The sequence below is a fragment of the Leucoraja erinacea genome, chromosome 14, assembly GCF_028641065.1.
Source record: "Leucoraja erinacea ecotype New England chromosome 14, Leri_hhj_1, whole genome shotgun sequence".
Taxonomy (NCBI): Eukaryota; Metazoa; Chordata; class Chondrichthyes; order Rajiformes; family Rajidae; genus Leucoraja; species Leucoraja erinaceus.
The window spans coordinates 43,629,105-43,654,959 of record NC_073390.1 but is presented as its reverse complement, the minus strand read 5'-3'; the positions used below and the strand labels follow the sequence as shown (position 1 = coordinate 43,654,959).

The 25,855-nt window shown below is 42.5% G+C and overlaps 2 protein-coding genes across 2 annotated transcripts in view; one reads left to right on the top strand and one right to left on the bottom strand.

Moving 5' to 3' along the window:
* The window catches only part of LOC129703649 (spermatogenesis-associated protein 16-like), a 54,203-nt gene extending 40,027 nt beyond the window's left edge, over window positions 1-14,176 (bottom strand). Inside the window, exons 1-2 of the mRNA XM_055646269.1 lie at window positions 12,740-14,176; window positions 4,719-5,349 (exon numbers count right to left, since the gene is read on the bottom strand). Coding sequence (XP_055502244.1) covers window positions 4,719-5,333 — 615 coding nt within the window. The 5' untranslated portion in view covers window positions 5,334-5,349; window positions 12,740-14,176. The remainder of the gene's footprint in view (window positions 1-4,718; window positions 5,350-12,739) is intronic.
* Window positions 14,177-21,858: 7,682 nt separating this feature from the next.
* The window catches only part of nlgn1 (neuroligin 1), a 401,351-nt gene continuing 397,354 nt past the window's right edge, over window positions 21,859-25,855 (top strand). The window contains exon 1 of the mRNA XM_055646263.1: window positions 21,859-22,416. The gene's annotated coding sequence lies outside the window, so the exon portion shown is untranslated. The remainder of the gene's footprint in view (window positions 22,417-25,855) is intronic.

Below are 25,855 nucleotides of genomic sequence, written 5' to 3'. Positions count from 1 at the left end.
AATATAGGAGCAAAGAGGTCCTTTTGCAGTTGTACAGAGCCCTAGTGATACCACACCTGGAGTATTGTGTGCAGTTTTGGTCCCCTAATTTGAGGAAGGACATTCTTGCTATTGAGGGAGTGCAGCGTAGGTTTAAAAGGTTAATTTCCGGGATGACGGGACTGTCATATGCTGAGAGAATGGAACAGCTGGGCTTGTACACTCTGGAGTTTAGAAGGATGAGAGGGTGTCTCATTGAAACATATAAGATTGTTAAGGGTTTGGACACGCTAGAGGCGGGAAACATGTTCCCGATGTTGGGGGAGTCCAGAACCAGGGGCCACAGTTTAAGAATAAGGGGTAAGCCATTTAGAACGGAGATGAGGAAACACTTTTTCCTCACTGAGAGTTGTGAGTCTGTGGAATTCTCTGCCTCATGACATTCTTGCTATTGAGGGTGGTGGAGGCAGGTTCTCTGGATGCTTTCAAGATAGAGCTAGGTAGGGCTCTTAAAAATAGTGGAGGCAGGGGATATGGGGAGAAGGCAGGTATGGGATACTGATTGAGGATGATCAGCTCTGATCACTTTGAATGGCTCGAAGGGCCGAATGGCCCACTCTTGCACCTATTGTCTATTATTCTTAAACTGTGACCCCTTGTTCTGGACTCCAACATCAGGAACATTTTCCTGCATCTAGCCTGTCCAACCCTTTTAAGAATTTTATATGCTTCTATAAGATCCCCTCTCATCCTTCTAATTTCCAGTGAATACAAGCCCAATCAACCCATTCTTTCATCATATGTTAGTCCCGCCATCCCGGGAATTAACCTGGTGAACCTACGCTTATCTCCCTCAATAGCAATAATGCCCCTCAATAGCACAGTGCAATTTTGGCCCGCATACCAAAATGCAATTTGGGGATCATGCAGTAAATACTTGTCTTATTCACTTGCTTCTGAGATAACTATGCTAGATCTGATTAGTCTTTCAACATACTTTTCAAGACTGATATAAAGAAGCACGTACCAACAGATAAAACAATAGGCCATGATACCAAGGTTAGAACTATACATTCTCACAGCAGAAGAAACTGCCACTATGCCAGTGCCTCTTTGAAACACGAGAATAACACAGAACGTTGTATGAAACCTCTAAACTCTGCCAAATGACTCTTATAAGAATACATGCAAGCCAACCACAAGAAATATAACTCATGCCATCCAGGGGGATAATTAATTTTGTCATTCCTGTCATTCACCAGAATACCACACTGGTTTTGAAAGACAGTGGATCGTATCTTCAAGTAGATTTGTATATAATTCCTGATTCACCCAAATCTTATTTATCAAGCTTCAAGTGGGGATTAAACCTATAAAACAGATTGAGCAGAAGCGTAGTGCGGTAGTCCACCTTGGATGGAGATTGCATATTATATTCTTCTGGGTCTTTGGTTTTTTTCTAACATACGGAAGATGCCGGTTGTACGGTTAGCTGGCTACTATAAATCACTCCTTGTGTAGATGGCTGGCAGGGGAATTGCGGGAGAAGTAGTTGATGGGAATGCACGAGGAAAAAAATGTGAATAATAATAATAATAATAAATTTTATTTATGGGCGCCTTTCAAGAGTCTCAAGGACACCTTACAAAAATTTAGCAGGTAGAGGAAAAACATGTAAGGGGAATGAAATAAATAGTAGAGACATGACTAGTACACAAAGTAAAGACAGAATTCAATACAAAACACAATACGAGGCAATTAATGCACAGATGAAAAGGGAGGGGGACGTGGGGCTAAGGATAGGCATAGGTGAAGAGATGGGTCTTGAGGCGGGACTGGAAGATGGTGAGGGACACGGAATTGCGGATCAGTTGGGGGAGGGAGTTCCAGAGCCTGGGAGCTGCCCTGGAGAAGGCTCTGTCCCCAAAACTGCGGAGGTTGGACTTGTGGATGGAGAGGAGACCGGCTGATGTGGATCTGAGGGACCGTGAGGGTTGGTAGGGGGAGAGGAGGTCAGTGAGATATGGGGGGGGGGGGGGGGGGGGGGGGGCCGGATGGTGGAGGGCTTTGTAGGTGAGGATCAGGATTTTGTAGTTGATCCGGTGAGAGATGGGAAGCCAGTGAAGTTGTTTGAGGACTGGAGTGATGTGATGCCAGGATTTGGTGTGGGTGATGAGTCGGGCGGCTGCGTTCTGGACCAGTTGGAGTCGGTTGATGTAGGTGGAGCTGATGCCAAGGAGAAGTGAGTTGCAGTAGTCCAGTCGGGAGGAGATGAAGGCATGGGTGAGTCTTTCAGCAGCGGGAGGTGTGAGAGAGGGTCTGAGTTTGGCGATGTTGCGGAGATGAATGTGGGGGGAATTGGTGCCGAGGTAGATCTGGGTGTCGTCAGCGTAGCAGTGGAAGTCCAGATTGAAGTGGCGGAGTATCTGACCAAGGGGGAGGATGTAGATGATGAAGAGGAGGGGGTCGAGTACGGAGCCTTGGGGAATGCCTTGAGTGACTGTAGCTGTAGCAGAGGTGTGGTTGTGGAGAGAGATGAAGTGGGATCTGTTGGAAAGGTAGGAACGGAGCCAGCTGAATGCAGAGCCTTCAATGCCGAGGTCTTTGAGTCTGGTGAGCAGGATGTTATGGTTCACTGTATCGAAGGCTGTGCTCAGGTCGAGGAGGATGAGGATGTTGAGGGAACCAGTGTCAGCAGAGGTGAGGAGGTCGTTGAGGACTTTGAGGAGAGCAGTTTCTGTGCTATGGAGGGGGCGAAAGCCAGATTGGAGGGGTTCAAGTAGGTTATACGCAAGGAGATGGGAATGAAGTTGCGACGCAACGATACGCTCCAGGGTTTTTTAAAGAAAGGGGAAGTTTGAGATTGGGCGGTAGTTAATGAGAGAGGAGGGATCAAGACCAGGTTTCTTTAAGATTGGTGTAACAGCAGCAGTTTTGAAAGCGGAGGGGACAATTCCTTGGGACAATGAGGGGTTGAAGAGATTAGTGAGGTAGGGGCAAGAGAACGGGGAGGCAGGACTTCAGCAGGGGAGTGGGTCGAGGGAGCAGGTAGTGGGTTTGGAAGAGCTGATGAGTTTGGAGATTTCAATAGGGGTGACCAGGTCAAACTGGGAGAGGAAGCAGTGTGGAGGAGGGGTAAGGAGGTCAGTGGAGATGTTGAAAGGAGGGGCCTTGGTAGGTGGTGGAGTAGATGCTGGGGAGTGCAGAATAGTGCAGAAAGCTACTTGATAGTCGGCATGCAATTTGCCAAAGGACCCATTTCCATGAAAACAGAGGGAAAGTTGATTGAAGTTGTGTCTAGAATCAGTTAGAACTAATTTTACGACGATGCATCTGTAGTACTATTAAGATTCAATAAACTTTTAAAAGAAATTCAGAATTGTGCTGCTCTGAAGGACTTGACAGGATGGATGGTTTCAAGATTGAATATAACCACTGTTTATTGACTATCTAATACAGAAATAATAACGTGAAGTTCCTTGATTTTCCCTCAAAACCATACACTAAACTTCCAATTTTATTATACCAGTCCCTATACCTCCTCCTTCACCTCCATCCACAGACTCCAGTAGTCCTTCCAGGTGTGATAGAGGTTCATGTGCATCTCTAACCTCATCTACTGCATCAGGTGCTTCCTACCAAGCATAGATTCAGCAACCCTTTTGCCAAACCCTCCCTCCCCGTGCCCCACCTGGACTCGTACCTATTTCGCCCCTCTCCCTCCAGCTATGTTCCTTCTTCTGCTTTCATAATTTGCAACTATTCAATCCTTTTATGAATCTTTTGTTTTGTCCAACCAACTGCCTATCAAAAATCCCCATTTCCAGTGTTCACGTATTAGCAGCAAAGCTTCATACTGCCCCTCCGCTCACCATTTTCTTTACTACCCCCCCCCCCCCCCAATATTCAGTCAATATTAAGGTCCCAACCCAAAACATCACCTATGTTCTCCAGGGATGGTGCCTAACCTCCAAAACTGACTTTTATTTTGTGAACCAGCATCTGCAGTTCTTTTTCTACAATTTGATTTCTTCTTGAATTAGAATTTTCTCTATTTCACCACTTCTCAATTATGATAATGATAATTGGAAAAAAAAACAAGAACTTTCCCAGATTTAAACACTTTAAAAAGAGTGGAAAGACAGAGAAGACAAAGAAAAATAAGGAAAAACCCTCAAAAAACCTGATTTGAGGTCCAGAGCAGGATGTTAACGGAAACACGTGCATGAGTCCAGAACCACCCGTGGCAATTAAACTTAAACTAAGATAAGTTGTCTAAAACTTTGAATGTATCCAACTTCCAGAAACATTGCAAAACTATCATCTTTTAAATCAAGAAATTTAAAATACTTTAATATTAATATAAACTAAAATTATTAAAATAATCTAAAAGTACTGAAAGATTATTCTTTCACAGCCATTCTCTTCATTATGGAAATTAACTCCAAAGGTAGGAGGTTTAAGGGGATTCCCATATTAAGGAGTATCTTTGTAACTTCGTGCTCCCTTATTGGTTTAGAGAAACTATGGAGCTTGCTTGTCCGTGTGTAAATGAACAAACCTGAACCAGCTGTGTGAAATGCAGGGAAATGTCAGTGGTATTGTAAAGAAGTACAGGTATTAGCGTTTCCCCCAAACAACCTGGCATGTTATTCTACAACCTGCCATGAGCGCTGAAAACGAATGATTAATAAAGTTAAAAAGGCTAAAAATAATAAGTAGTAAATAGTGGCAACTACCTCCAAAGCTGTTCTGAATCGTCCTGCTGCTACTGAGTACTTCTTCTGGTGGTAGTAAAAGCTTGCATCCTTCAAAGCTTTAGCAAGCCATTTATCCATCTGAGGTGCCAAATTTAAAGCACAGGAATTTGTAGATTCTCCTGATTTGGTAACTTCACATGTTGATTCAGCACTTCGGTATTCTTGGGATTCCACAAATTCATACATTATCTGTTGTTCATCAACATAAACCAATTTCATTTCGACATCCATTACACTTTTTAAGGGCACACGACTGAGGGACTGAATAACTGGTGGATCCTGATGTTCAACTATTTTCAGTTCTTTTTTGCTGGTGAATTTTTCCTCGTTTTCTAATTTTCTTTTGATTCCTAAACTGTCTAATGTATTCTTTCTCTTTAGCTTAACTTTCCTTGTATGTGTTATTCTCTGATTCAAATAGGATTCAGGTTTTCTGTTACAAACTTTGTCATTCCCATTAGACAGTCTTGGATCCTCTGCATTTTCCAATGCACTATTTTGAGATACGGTAATAGCATCTGATTCTTTTGAGATTTTAGTGTTGAGAACCACGTTCTGTTTTCCATCTGAACTTTTCAGATTTGTAGAAGCCATATCCAAACATTGATACCTAAACAGATTGTAAATTATGAATAGTATTTATTCGGAAGTGCATATAATTTTCAATCACATCACATTGACTCTTAGTCTAATTATGAATCTTTTGATGTTACACGGACAAACTAAAATATACCAATGATGAATAAAAAACACAAATTTAGTCGGACAAAAGAAGAATGGGTAATTAATCAAACAAATGACAAATGATGGCCCAAAGATGTTCTCTCAAGCAGAGTCTTAAAACAAAGACATGGGTCCTGCCTCTTTGCAGGTATTTTGGCATGGAGTCCAAGCATGAAAGAATCCAGCACAAAGTTAGCACATGATGGTGCACAGAATGGACCTCGTCCTTATGTGCATGGAAGCCAAGGCCAAATCTGGTCATACACACCAATCAAGACGCAGTGAGTATTAACCATGCTGTAAATTCCATTACAACATAAGCACCTGTGTCACGCAGCTGCAGTATGGACTGCTGAAAGCCTACATTTGATTAATGTGCAAGTAGAGGACACTCATGTCACTCAGTGATAAAGCTACTTGAGTCCAACAATCAAGGACCTCTGTGGTGTCCTCCTAACAAAAGCCCAAATCTTTCCACAGGCCACGTTGCAGCCACGGGAGTGGCATTACACACAATCAATCAGGACAGGAACTAACGGAACCTGCAAGCATGATTTGTTAGATTTTATATGTAACATAGCTTGATTCTATTGACAAATTTTGTTTGATATGTTAACTTGGGTGACATTTATTTTCACAATATGGCAAGACAGATGCTGCCATGAAAAGTGACAGAGGGAAAATTATGGTTTGATGAACGGGGAATCTGGAATGCCGTTTCAGGAATCATGCCGTAATAACTTTGCCAAGAAATCACAGTAGAGAGGGAGTGCCTAAGTTGATCCCTTTCTTCCTATTCTGCCACATATTTGTAATTCTCAGTTGCTTACCTGAATAGGCAGCTTTCCATATAGCTGTCCCTTCATGATAGTGATGTGTGGGATATGCAGCAAATCAGTTGCCCAGTCACTTACAGAGCTCCTCTAGTGTGAGCTATTTAGTGGAAACGTTTTTTCAGCATGCTAATTCATGCTATTTTATATTGCGTATGACTGCCTATCCACCTGTAGACCTCTTAGCCTGATCTGTGGATGCTGTAATTTGTCATGCACGAGGCACAATCAACACCAAACATTGTTGTTGGTACACCTGCTACATTAAAAAATGGCATGTATGTGCAGGACGGACCCCCCCCCCCCCGTGCAACTGGATTCTTGACTTCCTTATTGGCCAAACTATATTGACATGGATAGACCCAGCATAGTGAACCCGAGGGTGACAATGAGGACGGGTACAGGAGGAGTTCGATAATCTGGTTGAGTGGTGTCAGAACAACAATCTTGTTCTTAACGTAAGCAAGACTAAGGAACTGAAGGAAAGGAAAACCAAGAGACCATGCACTTTCTTTGGTAGGACAATGGTGGAGGGAGTCAGTAGAGTCAAGTTCTGGGGTGCACACATATTTGATGATCTATTTTGAGTCCTGCACAATGATGCAGTCACAAAGGAAGCTTAACAGCGCCTTTACATCTTCAGAGGTTTGAGGAGATTCGGCATATCACCGAAAAGACCATGGAATTTTTTCATGTAGAGATCATGCAGACTGGCTGCATCATGGTCTGGTTCTGAAATTAAATCACTCAAGAACTAAAGCGACTTCATGAAGGCGTGGACATTCTCCAGTCCATCATGGGGAATGACCATCCCACTATCAACACGAAGAATTACCTCGGGTTTTGGAACAGCTTCTTATCATCAACCATCAAAATCTTGAACTACCATCCACAACCCGAGCTACAACCTTACCTCAGGACTGAACCACTATGGATTTTGCAATACTATGGTTGCTCTATTTAATTTAGTTTTTGCACAATAGTGGTCGTTTACTTACATTAACTGATAATTTATCATATAATTATTGTTGTTGTTGTGCTTAATGTGCCTTTAAAACTACATAAAGTTGGAATGTCATTGTTCTTGTACATATCCGTGCATATGAAAGAACTCTTGATCTGCAGTAAGATGACAATAAGGTAGATTGGTGTACATAGAATAGACTGCAGGAAAGTACAGGTGCACAACCTTTTATCCGAAATTCCAAATATCGAAAAGCTCTGAATAGCGGACATTTTTTCGGTCCTTGAAGAAAGGTCCTTGAAGACGTTCACCAAGGGCGGCCCGCAGAGGTGACAGTGGAACCTCCGGTCGGTCCTCGAAGAAAGGGGAACTAAATCCCCATTCACAAAAGAGAAGGCGAGGGTATATTGCGCGGGAAGGTTAATAATTGACAATCTGCTGCTGCCTGCCCGCTGAGTTAAAAAGTTCCCACGGTAGACTGACGATACACAGTGTATCGTGAGTCTTGCGTGGGAACTTTTTATCTCAGCAGCAGATTGTCGCTCCCTTCAGTTTCACCCCACCTACACCCCTCTGCTTCCCGGCCATGTGTGTGACCCCTTCCCTCCCCTCTCCAGCTCCCCGCCCATTGCACCGGCACAGGGGCTTTACACTGTCTTCACGTCGGCGATGCCAGCAGGTCAGTGCCAGTCACTGGAGACGTCAGGACCAACGGGACACCGACCCCCAGGCCAACTGCAAGCACTGAGACCCCAGAGACCCACAGCCAGCAGCAGCCCAGCCCCGTTCCAACTCCAGAGGAACACGCTCCCCGTAGGGACAGAAGCTGATGGTGTGCAAGGTACGTCTTGTTCTTGGGGTTGCGGATGAGGGGGCGCAGCTCGGGCTGTGACGTCTCCGGCCACCCCCCTGTACAGGAGCTGAGACTAGGAACTGTACCGCCCTTGCAGGTGAGCAGGAGAGTGGAGTTGTTTGCAGTTGCAGAGGGAGGGGGCAAGGGCGGTACAGTTCCCAGTCTCAGCTCCTGTCCAGGGGGGTGGCCGGAGACGTCAGGACCAACGGGACACCGACTGCAAGCACGGAGATCCCAGAGACTCACAGCCAGCAGCAACTCCAGCCCAGCCTCGTTCCAACTCCAGAGGAACCCGGGTTGCGGATGAGGGGGCGCAGCTCGGGCTGTGGGCGAACTGCCACTTGTCTCTGTAGCGGCCCATCGGGGAGCGGGTTCCTGTTGGTCCTGACGTCTCCGGCCACCCCCCTGGACAGGAGCTGAGACTGGGAACTGTACCGCCCTTGCCCCCTCCCTCTGCAACTGCAAACAACCCCACTCTCCTGCTCACCTGCAAGGGCGGTACAGTTCCCAGTCTCAGCTCCTGTACAGGGGGGTGGCCGGAGACGTCAGGACCACCAGAAGCCGCTCCCCGATGGGCCGCTACGGCTACAAGTGGCAGTTCGCCCACAGCCCAAGCTGCGCCCGCTCATCGGGACACCGACCCCCAGGCCCACTGCAAGCACGGAGATCCCAGATCAGCAACTCCAGCCCAGCCCCGCTCCAACTCCAGAGGAACACGCTCCCCGTAGGGGCAAAAGCTGATGGTGTGCAAGGTACGTCTTGTTCTTGGGGTGGTGGATGAGGGGGCGCAGCTCGGGCTGTGGACGAACTGCCACTTGTCGCCGTAGCGGCCCATCGGGGAGCGGATTCCTCTGGAGTTGGAGGGGGAGGGGGGTATTGTGCTGTTTGATCGCCCCCTGCTATCCCAGGGACAGGGAGACACAGCGGTTTTTGAGAATGGTGGGCAATCACTTCCAAAGTTCTGCCCACACAGTCAGTACACCTCTCCTACACTTGTCTCCCGCACTAAGATCATCTCGCAGAGAATGATCCCAGCCTAACCCTCCCTATTCTCTCCTATTCTGCAAGAAAAAACTACATTGAAGACTCAAACTCGCGATCGAGTAACTGCCAGGATCGAGGCGCAAACTCGCGACCTTGCGGATACGAGCCGAGCACTCTATCACTGAGCCAGCCGTTAAAATCTACGCTAAAAATCTTCCATTCCGAAAGCCGAAAAATTCCGAATTACGAAAAGTGTCTGGTCCCAAGGCTTTCGGATAAAAGGTTGTGCACCTGTATTCCCCATATCAGAAGTAGATAAAACTAGATGACAACGATTTGTGGTAAGGTAGAAGAGATTTTGAGTGGATCGAAATATATTTATCCAATCAAATAGTAGCAAATTACTGGAACACAATGCTTAGGAGAGTGGTGAAAGCAAATTCACTGACATCATTTAATAAGTGTCTAGATGAGCACTTATATCACATACTCTAGAAAATTCTTGACCAAGTGCTGGAAGATGGGATTAATAACAAATGGGTCTTCAAAATCCTGTACCTCGTAGGCTGAATATGCTTGCTTCTATGGCTATTTAATCTGTTTGGATTGCTGCAGGCTGAAACATTTAATAGAAAGTACCTCCGTTGTTTTAATAATAATAGGGATTATAACAGCTAGATTAGAATTATTTTATTGGAAATTAAGATATGATCGATATGTGAAACCATGTTGTTGCAAAATGATGAAGTTTTTAAAAATAGCAATTAATTTCTCAGGAAATAGTGGATGAAACACAAAACATTCAGTTATAATGCAGGACCATGAATTTATGCCATAACATAGTGGTAAAATAAAATATGAAGGAATGATGAATAGAAAACCGTGCAAGTTTGTTTATAATATAGAGATGATAGCTTCAGGCTTTTAAGCCAATAACAACATGATAAAAGTCTTCAAGGAATAAGCAAATCCTTGAGAAGGTGCTGCTAACAAGATCAAAGAAACCCAAGAAATAAATGTTATCCCCTGTAAAAAGAAATTAAAATACATAGCAGAGGGAAAGGATAAGAAAATAACTTACTATTACATAAATGCAGTCAAACCAATGCAAGCACAAAGAATTACATTGCATAAGCTTTTTTGCATTTAGATTGCCCCTTCAAAGCCCTTATCTCAATCATCTGAAACTGAATTAATGTATCCGCTGCCTAGCTGGCAGCTGGGCTATCTATACCCCTATCCCAATGGAGGATCCCACCTCAAAGACACCTCCTACAATGTGCAACGTGGCACTATCTGAGCTGGTGACTGCAAATATCAGACTAATCATATCTTGATTAGTACAGGTGTCAGAGGTTATAAGGAGAAGGCAGGAGAATGGGGTTAAGAGGGAGAGATAGATCAGCCACGATTGAATGACAGAGTAGACTTGATGGGCCAAATGGCCTAATTCTACTTCTTTTCCTTATGACCTTAACAAGGATCCCCACCTGCAACATTGCTTGTCTATTCCCTCCACAGACGCTGCCTGTTCTGCTGAGCTCCTTCAGCACTTTATGTTTTGCTTAAGATTCCAGCACCTGCAGTGATTGATGTCTCAAAAGGGATCTTTTCATCTCCATTCTAATTTTTGTTAAACCGCTACTTAGCCAGGAGGAATATTCAGCTACCTGAAAGAAAAGTACCCTGCTGAAAGGTTAGGGAAACTTGCATGATTACATCAAATGCAGCTCTGAAATGGCAAGGACTTGTAAGATGCGAAAAGATGGAAAACTGTTCTTTTCAATTTTACCAGTTCCTGCTGAAGCTATCCAATAATCACAACTATTGTGGTCACAGTGGCAAACATTTTTTGACCGTGGAATGCTCCTGACCAACCTCCTGCCATTGAGAATAATTATGTTCTCCCACAGTTGCAAGATAGGAGAATACATATTATGCAACAAGTCAGCGGGTCAAGCAGCATCGCTGGGGAACACGATAAGGTGACATTTCAGGTCAGGACTTTTCTTCAGACTGAAGAAGGGTCCTGGCACTGACTTTTTTTACCCTTTTTGGAATCCTCCTGTCAGCCTTCTACCTTCTTTGGGGAATCTGAAGAAGGGTCCCGACGCCCGAAACGTCACCAATGCTGCCTGACCTGCTGAGTTACTGCTGCACTTTGTGCCTTTATTTGTCAGCATCTGCAGTTCCTTCTTTCTACCTTAATGTTTTGCAATCTGCCTAGGTTATTTGATTGGCATACTTGAACTAGATGTTATAATATGCAAGTGGAGACTTTGATTAGAGGTAGAGCATATGAATGCAAGGTATCCTAATAGATTGAGATCATTGGTAAAGTATGTGTGTTTGAGGTACAAAATCAATGGTGCGTTTAGTGGAATCTGGAACTTTGAGGTTAGCACCAACTTCGACTACATGTGTGTTCATTAAAATTTCTTCAGTTTTGACTTGCAATCTAATTCCTTATGTTATCCTCGTTTGACCTCCTCCTGGTGCCATAAGCACAACCCCAAAATATGTGACATGTCCTCCAGAGATGCTGCCTGGCCCGCTGAGTTTCTCCAGCATTTTTTGTCTACTTTCTGTTTCCAGAGTCTGCAGTTCCTTCTTAAACGCTTTTTCAGCACTTTGTGTCTTCTTTTTCAAAAATGGCTTTCCTGAAATTTTGCGCTTCATTTGCTGAACAATTCTTTCTTGTTGGTTGTAATTTGATATTCTGTAAATATGAAAATGTATCCAATATAGAACAAGTACAACAAAACCCCCTGAGATAATAGTGGATATAGGTATGTGACATTTCCTCGTTTTTTTGTTGGTTATAATGTCAAAATTGCAAGTAGAGAGCTTACAGACTGGTTGCATCATGGACTGTTCTGAGATTATGTTGCCCTGAATCTTTACAAATATCAAATTAAACGGTGAGAACTCAAATGAACACTAAACATATTTAAGTCCTGTACATTTATTTCACTGATCAAACAAATAAATGGAGACTATAAAAGAACTAACAATAAACAAACCTTCCAGTAGTAACAAGGTACTACAGATGCTGGTTTACAAATAAGGACGGAAAGTATTCGAGTAACTAAGGCAACATCTCCGGAGAACATGGATAGGTGACGTGTCCGGTCGGGACGCTTCGTCAGACCGATGTTCCAACTAGTCTTCAACTAACATCTCATGGAACTTGTATGAAGAAGGGTTTCGACCCGAAACGTTGCTTATTTCCTTCGCTCCATAGATGCTGCCTCACCCGCTGAGTTTCTCCAGCATTTTTGTCTACCTTCAGTCGTCAACTAATCTTGTTGAACAAATCTTCCGGTAAATCTAACATTGATTATATAACATTTTAAGCATATTTATAATATATATCAATAAAATGGAGGCACTCTTTTTGGGTCTGTGTTAAACACGATAATCTTTGCCCGGAGAGCTTATGCGGTCAACGGGATAGTGAATGGTTTCTAAGATACACAAAAATGCTGGAGAAACTCAGCGGGTGCAGCTATAGATGTTGCTTGCACCCGCTGAGTTTCTCCAGCATTTTTGTGTACCTTCAATTTTCCAGCATCTGCAGTTCCTTCTTGAACAGTGAATGGTTTCTTATCGTTGCCTTTTGTAATTTATTGGGCGTACTCACTTGTAACACGAAGAACCACGAGTCTCCCTGAAGCCGAGGAGTTACTGCAGCCACAAGTACTGGAGGCGGCGCGTGCCCCGCTGCCGGCCCCGTTTGAATGCAAACAGTTGACGGTGCGAGGCGAGACCACGCGCCTTCCAACTGTCGCCCACCCGCCCGCCAACACCTTCGACTTCGTCGTCGCCTTCGCCGCCATGTTTAGCCCGTTCACCGCTGGCAGGAGTTTATTGATCAGGCCTTTTTTTTTAATGAACTCACCCAGCGTTGATGGATTGCTTGGTCTATTTCCGCAAAATATAGTACCGTACCCGATCCCTCTGATTCTCCGCCCCAATTAATTTAACATTCAAAAGGCATTTGGACAGAGGTACACGGAACAGGAAAAGTTAAGAGGGATATTATTATGGGTCAAACGCAAGCAGGTGTAGATGGGACATCCTGTAGATTCACGAGGTTAATTCCCGGGATGGAGGGATTGTAATATGATTAAAGAATGGAGCGACTGGGCTTGTATTCATTTGAATTTAGAACGATGAGGGGGGATCTTATAGTAAACATAAAATGATTAAGGGATTGGACACGCTAGTTGCAGGGAAAGGAGGGGGAGGGGGTCCAGAGCCAGGGGCCACAGTTTAAGAATAAGGGATAGGCCATTTAGAACTGAGTGGAGGTCAATTCACTGGATGCATTAAAAAGGGAGTTAGATAGTACTCTTAGGGCTAGCAAAATCAAGGGATATGGGGAGAAGGCAGGAATGGGGTACATTGTGGATGATTAGCCATGATCACATTGAATGTTGGTGCTGGCTCCTGCACCTATTGTCTATGTATCTATTTAGATAGGACATCTTAGTCGGGATGGGCAAGTTGGGCTGAAGAGCCTTTGAGTTTAGTTTATTGTCATGTGTACCGAAGTACAGTGAAAAGCTTTTGCTGCGTACTATGCAGTCAACAGAAAGACAATACATGATCATTATCGAGCCATCCACAACGCATAGATACATGACAGCCTTTTTCCATGATGTATGACTGAAGCACAACAGAAGAATGCCAGCACTATGATCCCATTGGACTGATACCTGATGTCAACTGTTACTTGTTGTGCGAACTACAAGGTGTAGTTGTTACTTCTCACTGTGGAGCTTTTCACATTGGATTTCATGCATAACACAACCTCAGCAGGATACACATTCAAGATGGAATGAATGATTGCAACTGTCAAACTTGCATCTTCCACAGATATCTAAACAAACTTCTTGCCTGCACAACAAAAACAAGTGTGTCTGCAATTCAGATCCGAACTGAAAGGATTTCTCTGGAAAGCTAGTGCTGAATACACTCAACCAAGTACCTCTGAAAAAAGTCCACAGGTCTTATTTGAAGTGTATGGAGTATTTTGTTATCTTTCCTGCAATCTTCCTCCACAAACCTATTTGTGGGTGACGGAGGTCGGGGTGCCGGTGTCAGTGACTCAGGGCGGGCGGAGGGTCCAGACTGTCCCCAACTCTGCTGCAGCTGACGTGGACGTTGCCGGGTTTTCGTCCCGCGTGTCCGCTGCCTGGACCCCCGCTCCACCCGGCCCTGTGTGGGGTGCTGCCGACCCACAGCCCGTGACAGTGTGGCCGCACAGGGGGAGGGTGGGCGGAGGGCGGCCGTGGCCGGACAGCGCTGACCCCGGGGAGAGAGTGGGGGCTGTCTCGAGGGATGCGCTTCTTCGGCCGCTTGCACCTTGGTGCTCGGGTTCAGAGTAAAGATACTAGAGCATTTGGTTCAGAGCGCTCAGTCACCCTCCACAATTATTTACAGCGCAAAAATAGAACATTTTGGCGGTTTTTAACAGGTAAGAAATTACGCGTTTCATGTGTTAACAGTATATGCCGGAGGCTGCCATGTCCTCCAGACGGATTGAGCTGCCCCGTGCGTCATGCCCCTTGACCCGATGACCTTACGTGCAATCCCCTTATCGAGAAGACTGCTGCACCAAAGCACAAAACAGTACTCTAGAAGCAGAAGGAAGAAAATTAAGACAAGAGTAAAAGTTTGAGACAACATTAGTGCAAAGCAAGTAAGTAAAATATTAAATGAAAGTTTTGTTTATAGTTAAGATTGACGTTTGTATTTTCAGTTGTCAGCCAATAGACAACATACAGTTGTCTTCACGCCGAAGATGGATCGCTACTGTCTTAAAATCGCCCTTCATTTTTAATTAAATGTTGTTGATTCAAATGGAACAAGGAATTCTGTCCCAATTCTGACAATGAACTGGTTACTTTTGAAGATATTGACGACCAAGTTACTTCATGCAATTGACATGATAATACACTGAAAATTTCAAAACAAAGGAGATAACATATCAAAACAAATTAATAATAATTTAATAATCAGATTAACTTGGTAGGGAAATATCCAATTCTCTGAGAGTTGTAAAATGGAGAATATTCCTTGTGTTTTACACAAATGAGGTTTTGGTTTGCATTGGATCATTGCCACATGATGGCTATATGGCAAAATGAGATGGATTTATTTTACCTTGTGCAAACACCCCCCAAAAATAACATATTTTTGAAAGCTGAAGATTTAACCTCTCCTCCAAGCAAATATCTGTTGATGACTACTGATAGTGATATCAAATGACAAATGTACAGTTTTATTTATGTATCTAATATACAGGGCCGGATTTATGTATAAGCTAGATAATCTTAAATTTAGGGCCTCGAGATCTAGGGCGGGATTAAAATGCAGGTGAGGTTTATATTCGTTGTGGAGAGGAATTTGCTCCAAAGATCCTTGGATCCTTGGAAGTGCAGGACAAAGCAAAAGGTATGTAGTTTATTTAACCTTTTTCCCCCGCCGAACCTCCGCGCCCCACCGATCCTACCCACCTTTGCGCCGCACTGGGGGCCTACCCACCTCCGCTCTGCACAGCCAAGAGGACAGCCAAGTGTCTGTGTTGTTCATTTGGCTGGGTTTTTCTTGTTTTCCTTGCCACTTCCATCAGCCGATAATTAGTAAAGTTTTGAATTGGTCTACCAAACTGCTTTGTGATTTGTTTGTTTATTAAGAAGTGAACCTGTTTGTTAGTTATGTTAGCCTTTTTCAAGCAGATTTGATTCCAATTTGAATCAGGTTTTGCAATAATTGTCAATAAGGAACTATTCTTTCAGAAATATTTCCCAACTATTATACAGATTTTTTTTCTTCACTCAAGTGGACTGCATTTTGTGAGAACGCCCCTTCATGTTTTCCTTTCTAATAACTGTTGAAGATTAATTTTTCTTTTTAGTTTCAGATTCTAATCTGAGCATGAGTAAAAAATTTGAAAGTGGTGCGAGCAAGAGAAAGAGACTTGAAAATGATACGGTAAAGAAGTTAAGACCAATCACTGCTTTCTTGGGTCAGCCACAGAAAGAGGCAACAAGTGCCAGTGGTGAAGAAGATACATTGCTACTAACACCAGGAAATCAGTCTGGTGGAGCTATCCAGCCATCTATTAGCATTCAACCAGAAGAAAACCTCCCTGAAACAGAAACAGCAAACAGAAACAGCAAAGCAGGATAAGCTGAATATGAGGAAGCAGCCATGATGCCGGCTCAAAATGAAAATATAGAACTGATTGATGATGCCAAATATAGATGTACTGCAACAGACATTGGTTTGTGGACAGAACTATCACATGAGGACGTATCCTATTGGGTAGAAAGCGGCCCCTCTCAAGTTCAGCCTTGTTGTGGACCATTTTTAAATTCCAAGCGAGTGTATAAAAATCAGTCTAGGTCTTACACTAAGGCTCTTTTTTATTCAACAAAAGTGAATGGAGAAACATATAGCCAAGAGTGGCTTGTGTATTCTCCATCAAAAGGCCGGATATATTGCTTTGTTTGTAAACTCTTTCCAAACATTGCATAGAAACATAGAAAATAGGTGCAGGAGTAGGCCATTCGGCCCTTCGAGCCTGCACCGCCATTCAATATGATCATGGCTGATCATCCAACTCAGTATCCCGTACCTGCCTTCCCTCCATACCCCCTGATCCCCTTAGCCACAAAGGCCACATCTAACTCCCTCTTAAATATAGCCAATGAACTGGCCACAACTACCTTCTGTGGCAGAGAATTCCAGAGATTCACCACTCTCTGTGTGTAAAATGTTTTTCTCATCTTGGTCCTAAAAATGTTTTTCTCATCTCGGCCCTTATCCTTATTCTTCTGCTACATCTTTAGCTTCTGAAGGGTTTGATGATTGGCTAAACCCCTATCTTATCCAAACTTATGAAAACTCAGAGAAGCACAGGAATGCCATGTTGACCTACTTAACAAGAAAGCGAGGGCAAAGCTAGAGGAACAAATAAAAGCAGAGCAGCAGTACTGGAGGCATGTCATGGAGAGAATTGTTGCTGTAATATGCACTCTTGCAGAACGAGGCTTACCATTCAGAGGAGACAATGAACAATTTGGATCTCCAAACAACGGCAATTATCTTGGTCTTTTAGAGCTAATTGCAAAATTTGATCAATTTTTACTGGCTCATATCAATCGGTATGGAAACTCCGGATCAGGAAATCCCTCTTATTTGTCAAAAAATGTATGTGAGGAAATAATTCAACTCATGGCCAAAAAAGTTAAGGATGCAATTCTGGCTGACTTGAAAAAGGCTGGATATTTCAGCTTGTCAGTGGATTCCACCCCTGACATTTCACATACTGATCAGTTGACTTTAATTATCAGATATGTATCACCTGAAGACTGTTTACGAAGTGAGAGATTTTTAACTTTCCTTGAGCTAAAAGACCACTCAGGAGAAAGCATGGCTAATTTTGTGTTTAACTATCTCACTACTGAGCTTGAAATTAACTTTAGAAAATGCCGAGGGCAGTCTTATGACAATGCTGCCAACATGGCTGGTAGGTACAAGGGTATGCAGCAAAAAATCCTTGAAAAAAACAAATTTGCAAGATTTATTCCATGCGCTGCTCACTCATTAAATTTGGTGGGCCGTTCGGCTGTTGATGGCTGCCTTGATGCAGTGAACTGTTTTGGAATCATCAATGAAATTTATACCTTCCTCCTCAAAGAGATAGGCTGTTCTAAAATCATTTTTGCAACCTCAGTCAAAAGTGCCTAAATATTTGTCAGACACTATAGGTGGGAGGCACATGCAAAAGCCACAGAAGCTATTTTGGAAAGTTACAGCGCTATCACTGATGCACTCAGTCATTTTTTGCCTTCCATCACAGTGTGGAGGTGCCTGGTGAACTCACTGTGGTGGATGTTAAATTTGTGTTTATTGTGTGTTTTTGTTACTTTTTATTATATGTATGACTGCAAGGCAACAAAATTTTGTTCAGACCAAAAGGTCTGAATGACAATAAAGGATACTTTGACTTTGATTTGTACTCTGATGTTAATGTGAAGGGTGATACCAGGCTTCAAGCTAACAATCTTTTGCAAAAAATTGAAGACCTGGAATTTGTGTTTATGTTGCATTTTTGGACCCATCTGGTAGGTCATTTCCACAAGGTCATTCAGAAATCCAAACTTATTGAGTACTTGTGCAAATTTGTACAGTTCACTTCAGGATTTTGTAAGCAAAATTAGAGAAGATTTTGATGAGCTTGAGCAACAAGCAAAGGCTACCTTGCCAGATGTTAACTACAGAACTGTCACAGGGAGACAAGGAAATGGCAAGGAAATGATGGAAGTGCACCTGGTCCTGATTCTTTAGATGAACTCTCTTCAAGAGATAAGTTTAGGATAAAATCCTTTATTCCTATACTAGATGCACTTAATAATAATAATAATAATACATTTTATTTATTGGGTGCCTTTCAGACATCTCAAGGACACCTTACATAGGTTAACAGGAAATATAAACATATAATCAGAATAAAATAAATAATAAAGACATCACAGAAACACAAATTAAAAACAGAATTCAGTCCAAAAACAAAAATCAAAAACACAATGTGAAGAAAACACTTGAAACCAATTTAAAAAGAAGAGGTACTGTGTATAGTGAAGTTGCACAACAGTTTTCCTTTCTCGCTTATCTGACCGCATCTAAGCAAGAAATTCAGCAAGGTGTTGAACTGTTGATGGAAGCATACCCAGAAGATGTTGACCTGAAACTTACTGATGAACTTTAGCACTTTCACTCGTACGTGAGACAAAGCCATAGGCCTTCCCTAATGTGGAAGCAATCTTGCAGCTGTTTCTTTGCTTAATGGTCACCAACTGCTCGGGAGAGAGGTCTTTTTCAAGACTCAAAAGAATTAAAAATGAATTAAGGTCCACAATGTCTCAAGAGAGGTTGGCTGCACTGAGCATTCTGTGCATTGAGAGTGACAAACTTAGACAAACAAATCTTGGTGAACTTCTGGATGATTTTGCTATGAAGAAGGCGAGAAAAAAACATTTTTGTTCTATGTGTAGTTTCTTTATTTCTTAATATTCCACATTCAATTCAAGAGACACTTAATGTCACATGCACCAATTGGTACAATGAAATTTTGGGGTCACCATCCGATGTCAGAACGGGAGAACATTCTCAGCGGCTTGGATTTCCAAATCGGCCACTTCCTATCGGAGACCACGGCTCCCAAAGTCCACAGGCTGAGCTGCGCGGAGTTTCACGCTGGTGGCCCCCGGCAAAGGGATCTCAGGGCTCCGCGATGTTAAATCAGTGCAGCCCGAGGCTGGGAGCTCCGCAAACCACAGCTCCATGATGTTGAAGCAGCAGGCCTAACACTCCAGAGCTTCAAACGGCGATCCAGGTAAGGCATCGCCCGCTCCGCGGTGAATCCAATATGTATTTTAAAACCAACTGTTTAATGGCAACATACAGTAGGATCTAAAAGTGTCACATTGTCACTGTCAGGTAGTCTTGGTCCTCTAGTCGTGGAGGTGGGGGATTGGGAGGGGGGAGCTCACAAGTGAAATAGCTTAGGGCCTTTCTTCATCTAAATCTGGCCCTGCTAATATATCTATAAAATAACTATCAATATTGCAGTCCTCTGATAGTTTTTCTCAGATGTCCACAAAAGTCTTTACATTGTAGACACAAGAAACTGCACATGCTTGTTTACAAAAACACACAAAGTGCTGGAGTAGCTTGGCGGATAAGACAGCATCTCTGGAGTACATGAATAAGCTACATTTCAGGTCGAGATCCTTCAGACTATTCTGATGTTAGAATCTGTACATATCTGACTTTACATACAATAAAGAAGGGCAGTCATTGTTAAAATATTGCATTAATGCAGAAGATTATTGAAATTAATTGGGCATTAATAAATTTGATAAAGCAAATATGATAATTGGGGAGGTGGATTCTTAATTTAGGATCACTATGCAAGATATTTTCAGTCCTGTCGCTATCATCCTGGTCCCTTCGAATTTACCACAGCATTCATCACTGAGATGGAAGGCACAAAATTTGGCCAGTCCTCCTCCATTTCCCCCCGTGGTCGGGACCAGAGTCCAGAGTGGACTGACTACGGCGTGGAAACAGGCCCTTCGGCCCAACGACCATACCAACCAACATGCATCATCTACACTTGTCCCACCTGCCTGTGTTTGGCCCATATCCCTCTAAACATATCCTAACCCTGTACCTGTCTAAATGCTTCTTATACATTGCGATAGTACTTGCCTCAACTACCTCCTGCGGCAGCTTTTTCCATACACCCATATTTTGCCCTCAGGTTCCCCACATCTATTCCTCTAATGACTTTGTACATCTCTATAAGATCCCCACCTCTCATCCTCCTGCGCTTCATCTAAAATGTATGCAAGACACTCAATCCATTCCCCCACACCCCACACCCAATATGCAGCATCTTATCTGTAATAACATGTGAGGAATCAATGTTCTTTGTGTAATGATTCACACAGAATTTTTGGGGGGAATGTCTTGCACTTACTGCCATCACTAAAATGGCTCGAGTCAATCTCAAATCCTTCCTTTTCTCTTAAGCTTCCAACTTAAAGCTGGATTCTCTTTTTGTTAATACTGTTGTCTAACTCTCTGTTTCCTTTTCGATTATTATGGAATTCTGTTACCGTCCTCGACTCTCATCTTAATCCACTCCCAAATGTATTAAATTATTTTCAATGCTAACCATGGCATTAGACTGGCTTAGACACCTGAACTATGCTATCTTGTCCTGACATTTATTTGCCATTTGCAAGCTATGTGAGACTACTGGACAGTTCATCGCTGTTCATCGATTACAGCACGTGTTTCTAGCTTCAGGTTCCTGGGAGTCAACATCTCCGATGACCTCTCTTGGACCCACAATACCTCTACTCTGATCAAGAAGGCTCATCAGCGTCTCTTCTTCCTGAGGAGACTGAAGAATGTCTATCTGTCTCCTCAGATCCTGGTGAACTTCTACCGCTGCACCATCGAGAGCATCCTTACCAACTGCATCACAGTATGGTATGGCAACTGCTCTGTCTCCGACCGGAAGGCATTGCAGAGGGTGGTGAAAATTGTCCAACGCATCACCGGTTCCACGCTCCCCTCCATTGAGTCTGTCCAAAGCAAGCGCTGTCTGCGGAGGGCGCTCAGCATCGCCAAGGACTGCTCTCACCCCAACCATGGACTGTTTACCCCCCTACCATCCGGGAGGCGCTACAGGTCTCTCCATTGCCGAACCAGCAGGTCGAGGAACAGCTTCTTTCCGGCGGCTGTCACTCTACTCAACAACGTACCTCGGTGACTGCCAATTACCACCCCCCCCCACACTTATTATTTTTTATTCAAATCGTTTGCTATGTTGCTCTTCAAGGGAGATGCTAAATGCATTTCGTTGTCTCTGTACTGTACACTGGCAATGACAATTAAAATTGAATCTGAATCTGAATCTGAGTTGTTAATGTGGTCAATAATGGATAATTAACACATGTTAAGAGACACATTTCAAAAAACGTCGTCTGTCCACCCTCCAAAGTTGCTGCTTGAGTACTCCAGCACTTTGTGTACCTCAACATTCCCGCATCTGCAATTCCTTGTTCCTCCTGATTAACCAAAAGTGTTATTTGTTTAAATCCGTGAAATATGCTGCAAATATCCATAAACTTTTTTTGTGACGTCGCTGATGCAGACGTCACCACTGACGTTTAGGAAGTATCTTAATGTTCTCAATGTTCATTCTGCCATTCAAGGCGGATTTGACTTACAGTCACTCGGTTAAGTGAATTATTTGTCACGCTAGACTTGAATGAACGCAACTCAGACGGAAAGGATACTTCTGAGGAAGATGGTCCCAGACGGTATTCTTTATGAAATACCGCGCATGGCCTATTAAGATTTCATTTTCTGCAGCTGCATACGATTTAACATCTGTAATGATTGGATTTGAAAATGGAGGCAATATCCGAGAAGGAAATAGTGTCTGGGCATCATTGAAAATGCAAGACGTGATTCAGAATCGAAGAGCTCCAGACCGCCATTGGATTTCATTAGGCTTTCCGATATCGATTGATGTGGAATGCATGTAAAAAGTCAAGGGAAACTGGAACATTAAAACCCCTTGTTTTAACGATAGAATATTGTTTCTGGATTATATGGTAGCAGTGGCGATTTTACCGAAATATATTTGAATATTTTGAGAGTGGGGGGAAGATGATTAACGCTTGGCCACACAAGTGCGAAGCGCCGTAGGGAAAAAAATGAAAGGTGAGTGTTTGGGTTCGTGAACGTGAAACAATGTTCAAACAGTCCTTGAGGAAATCGTGAGAATTTATTTGTGCTACCTGCCAGTGATTAAAATATATGAATGTTGGTTTTAACTTTCCCTTTCGATTGGCACGATAGTTGACTGATTTTCAGATTTAACGGGACCAGGCGTGTGAGAGGGAAATTGCAATGTTCATTTCCAAAGCCGGAGACTGGCAATCCAAAGTCCGAGTGATTATTCTTAATCGCCGACAGTCACTCGAGAACTTGCCATTGAGAAATGGCATAGTGTTGCAGTGGTAATTGTCAGTGTGCAATGCGAATATTTTCAATATTCTCAAGGTTTCACATCAAAAATAAATTCCGTAAAGTCACAATGGGAGATTCACGAATTTCACGACAGCTACTGTTGTATGTGTAATAATATGTGGCGTGGTAATAATATTTAAAATGTCTTCGTTTATTTTGTGTTTACATCTTTTGCATTTTTTTTGTCTACCTTTTTTGCTGATCGTGACTTAACGCTAGATCTCTTGAGGATAATACTATTCATATTTTAACACCACGGAAAGATCGCGTACGGCGGAATAAAACGTACAATTTGGACATTTATAGTTCAAAAATTGCGGGCTTTGCAAAAAAAAAGCAATTCTTCGTGGTGCAGATTTCAATAACGCGTTGATTGCATCTCCTTGTCCTGAAAGTGAGAGCATAGATCATCATTATATAGCCATCGTGCGGGTAATTGGTTTCCGATAACATGTGTCCTGAACTTACTGACATTTAAAATATTAAATTTATAGTATGTTGACAACAATTACGAACACGTCTTTCGCCTGGGCTAACAGTCTGTTCCTAAAATATGTCTATAATTTTCTTTTAAAATTTATTGTAAAGACATTTGTAAATTCAACTGTAATCGTTTTTAAAAAAAAAAAAACATTTCCATTATTGAGGAGAGGTCTGTTAAAACGTAATGGACATTCCCCATTTTGATAAACTTTGTTTAAATTCAGGCAAAAGTTGCGAATCGTTGCAACATTGCAGAAGAAACCATAAGGCGTGATGACGGGTGTAATGGAGAAAGTATAAGAACGGACCTAATATATTTAGTTCATTATTTGATTGCATGAATATCGTGCATGATAATCTGAATTAACATCACAAACTGTTTGAACCGAGCTTTTGAAAGTGAAATGTAAATACAAAAATCAATCTAATCTTACAAACCATTAGACAGTCAGTAGATGGCAGTATAGGTTGCAAAGACTCGCTTTGGACATAATTTGTTGTGGTTTAGACACACCAAAACCCTATGACAGGTCAGGACATAAAATATTGCCCATTGGACAATGTCTTGTCATTTGAGATCTATTTTACAAATGCTGATGTGATCCTTTTGAAGGTTTTAGCAGAAATTACTGTGTGGTCACATCACATTCACAGTCCTAGACATGTAGGGCGGAAAAAGGCATTTTGGTCTACCTTTGTCAGTCACAAAGTATCACTCAGTGGCACGACATGTGGACCATAGCCTTCTATGCCTTTATATTTCATGTGCCCATCAAAATACTTCTTAAATGGCGTGAGAATATTTGCCTCCACAACCCCAAAGCAGTTTCCAACCACTCAGTGGATGAACACAATCTTCCTTAAATCCTTTCTAAATCTCCCACCCCTTAAACATATGCTCAAAGGTTATAGACATCTATGCTAAATGGAAATATTTCTCAATATATATCCTATTAATGCCCCTCATAATTTGGTTGTGTCAAATAGAAGCCTCTCATCCTCTCTCCCCTGTGAGGAAAACAGTGGAGAGAGGATTCAACATTCATTCTCTCCGCATAGGTGAAATGCTTCTTCCCGTGTAACATCCTCATGAATCTCTTCTGCACCCTCTCCAATTACATTCACATCCTTCCTATTGTGTGGCTACCACAACTTCATATAGTACTCTACCAGTAGCCTAACTAATGTTCTTAAAGTTATACCATATGTTCTTTGTTCTTCTTTTATTTGCTCCATCTAATGAGTGCGAGTGTCCTACATAGCTTATGTTGCTGCCTTAAACGATTCTTGGGCACTAAAGTCCCTCAGTGTCCCACCCAAAATGTAATCTGTTCATTTCCCTCCACAGATGCTGCCTGAATTGCTGAGTTCCACAGCAGTTTGTCTTTTACTTAAGATTCTATTATCTGCCATCTCATGTGTCTCAGAGGACTTTGGCTAATTGTTTACGTTTCAGAAAATATATTTTCTGGCAGTTAGATTTACATTGTTCACATTGTAAACTAATTTAGATCAGCTTAAAAACATGAGGTCAGAGGTTTTAGTAATGGTGTATTATGATCACGTGGACCAAAATATAGTGAAAAGCTTTGTTTAGCATATCATCCAAATTGTACCTCATGTTGTGCAAATGAGAAAATAAACAACATGCATAATGCTGTGTTACAGCTAAAAAGTTTCGACGAATGCAATCAACCCGGCTTGCACAATCAAATAAGATCAAATAGAACAAGTTGTCCTGCAACTTTACGCTGTGCACGCCATATGCAAGAAGAAGAATGGATGCAAGTAGATCTGCATGGGACAGCAAGCAGTGTCCCAATGCTCTGGCACCATCTTGATATCGCATTATCAAGGGCAGTTTGGTCCTGTTTTAACACTGGACTGGATTTGCATTGAGAAGCAAAACTTAATTTGGAATCAGGTGGACGTCCAAGTTTTAAGTTGTATTATAACCTGTGATTGTACAATTTAACAATTACGCTGTGCAGGTTTTTGGACAATTAGTCTTGAAAATGAAACCACTAACAAGATTTCTCAATTGTGCTTGTGTGTTTTGGTTTTAAAACACTAATCTGCAGAGGAGAAAGCAACTAGATCTTCCTGGTCCAGTGCACCATCCTAGAATCACAACATAATGTGTCTTTTTATAATACTGGCACACAATAACGTGACAAAGGGAGTCAAATTTCAAATTCCTTTAAAAAAAGTTGATAAGCATTTTATTGTGTCCATGACTAGCATAGTATCAACAAATAATGTAAGAAAAGATAGCATATTAATGGCAAGTTTCCAAAAATAGAATCAGAAAACACTAATACATTTTGTGTAACGGTTGTCGCGTGGTGTCCACCAGTGACCTTGTTGGCACAGTAAGTGCACGTATTTCTTATTCCTTTCTATGTTTATGAATACCACATGGAACAATAAAATTGCAAACACCGTTTCCATTTCATTCACCTGATCATGTAGTAAAATACTGCATCCATCTGAGTGGACACCGCGACGGGCCTTACACGATCACACACAAACGTACGTTGCGGTGGACACTCAAAGATTTGGTGTCCCAGAAAACGAACGTTACATTATTAGCGAAAACCAAACATTTTCACCAATGTGATCTAAACGGTATATTACCTTATGGATT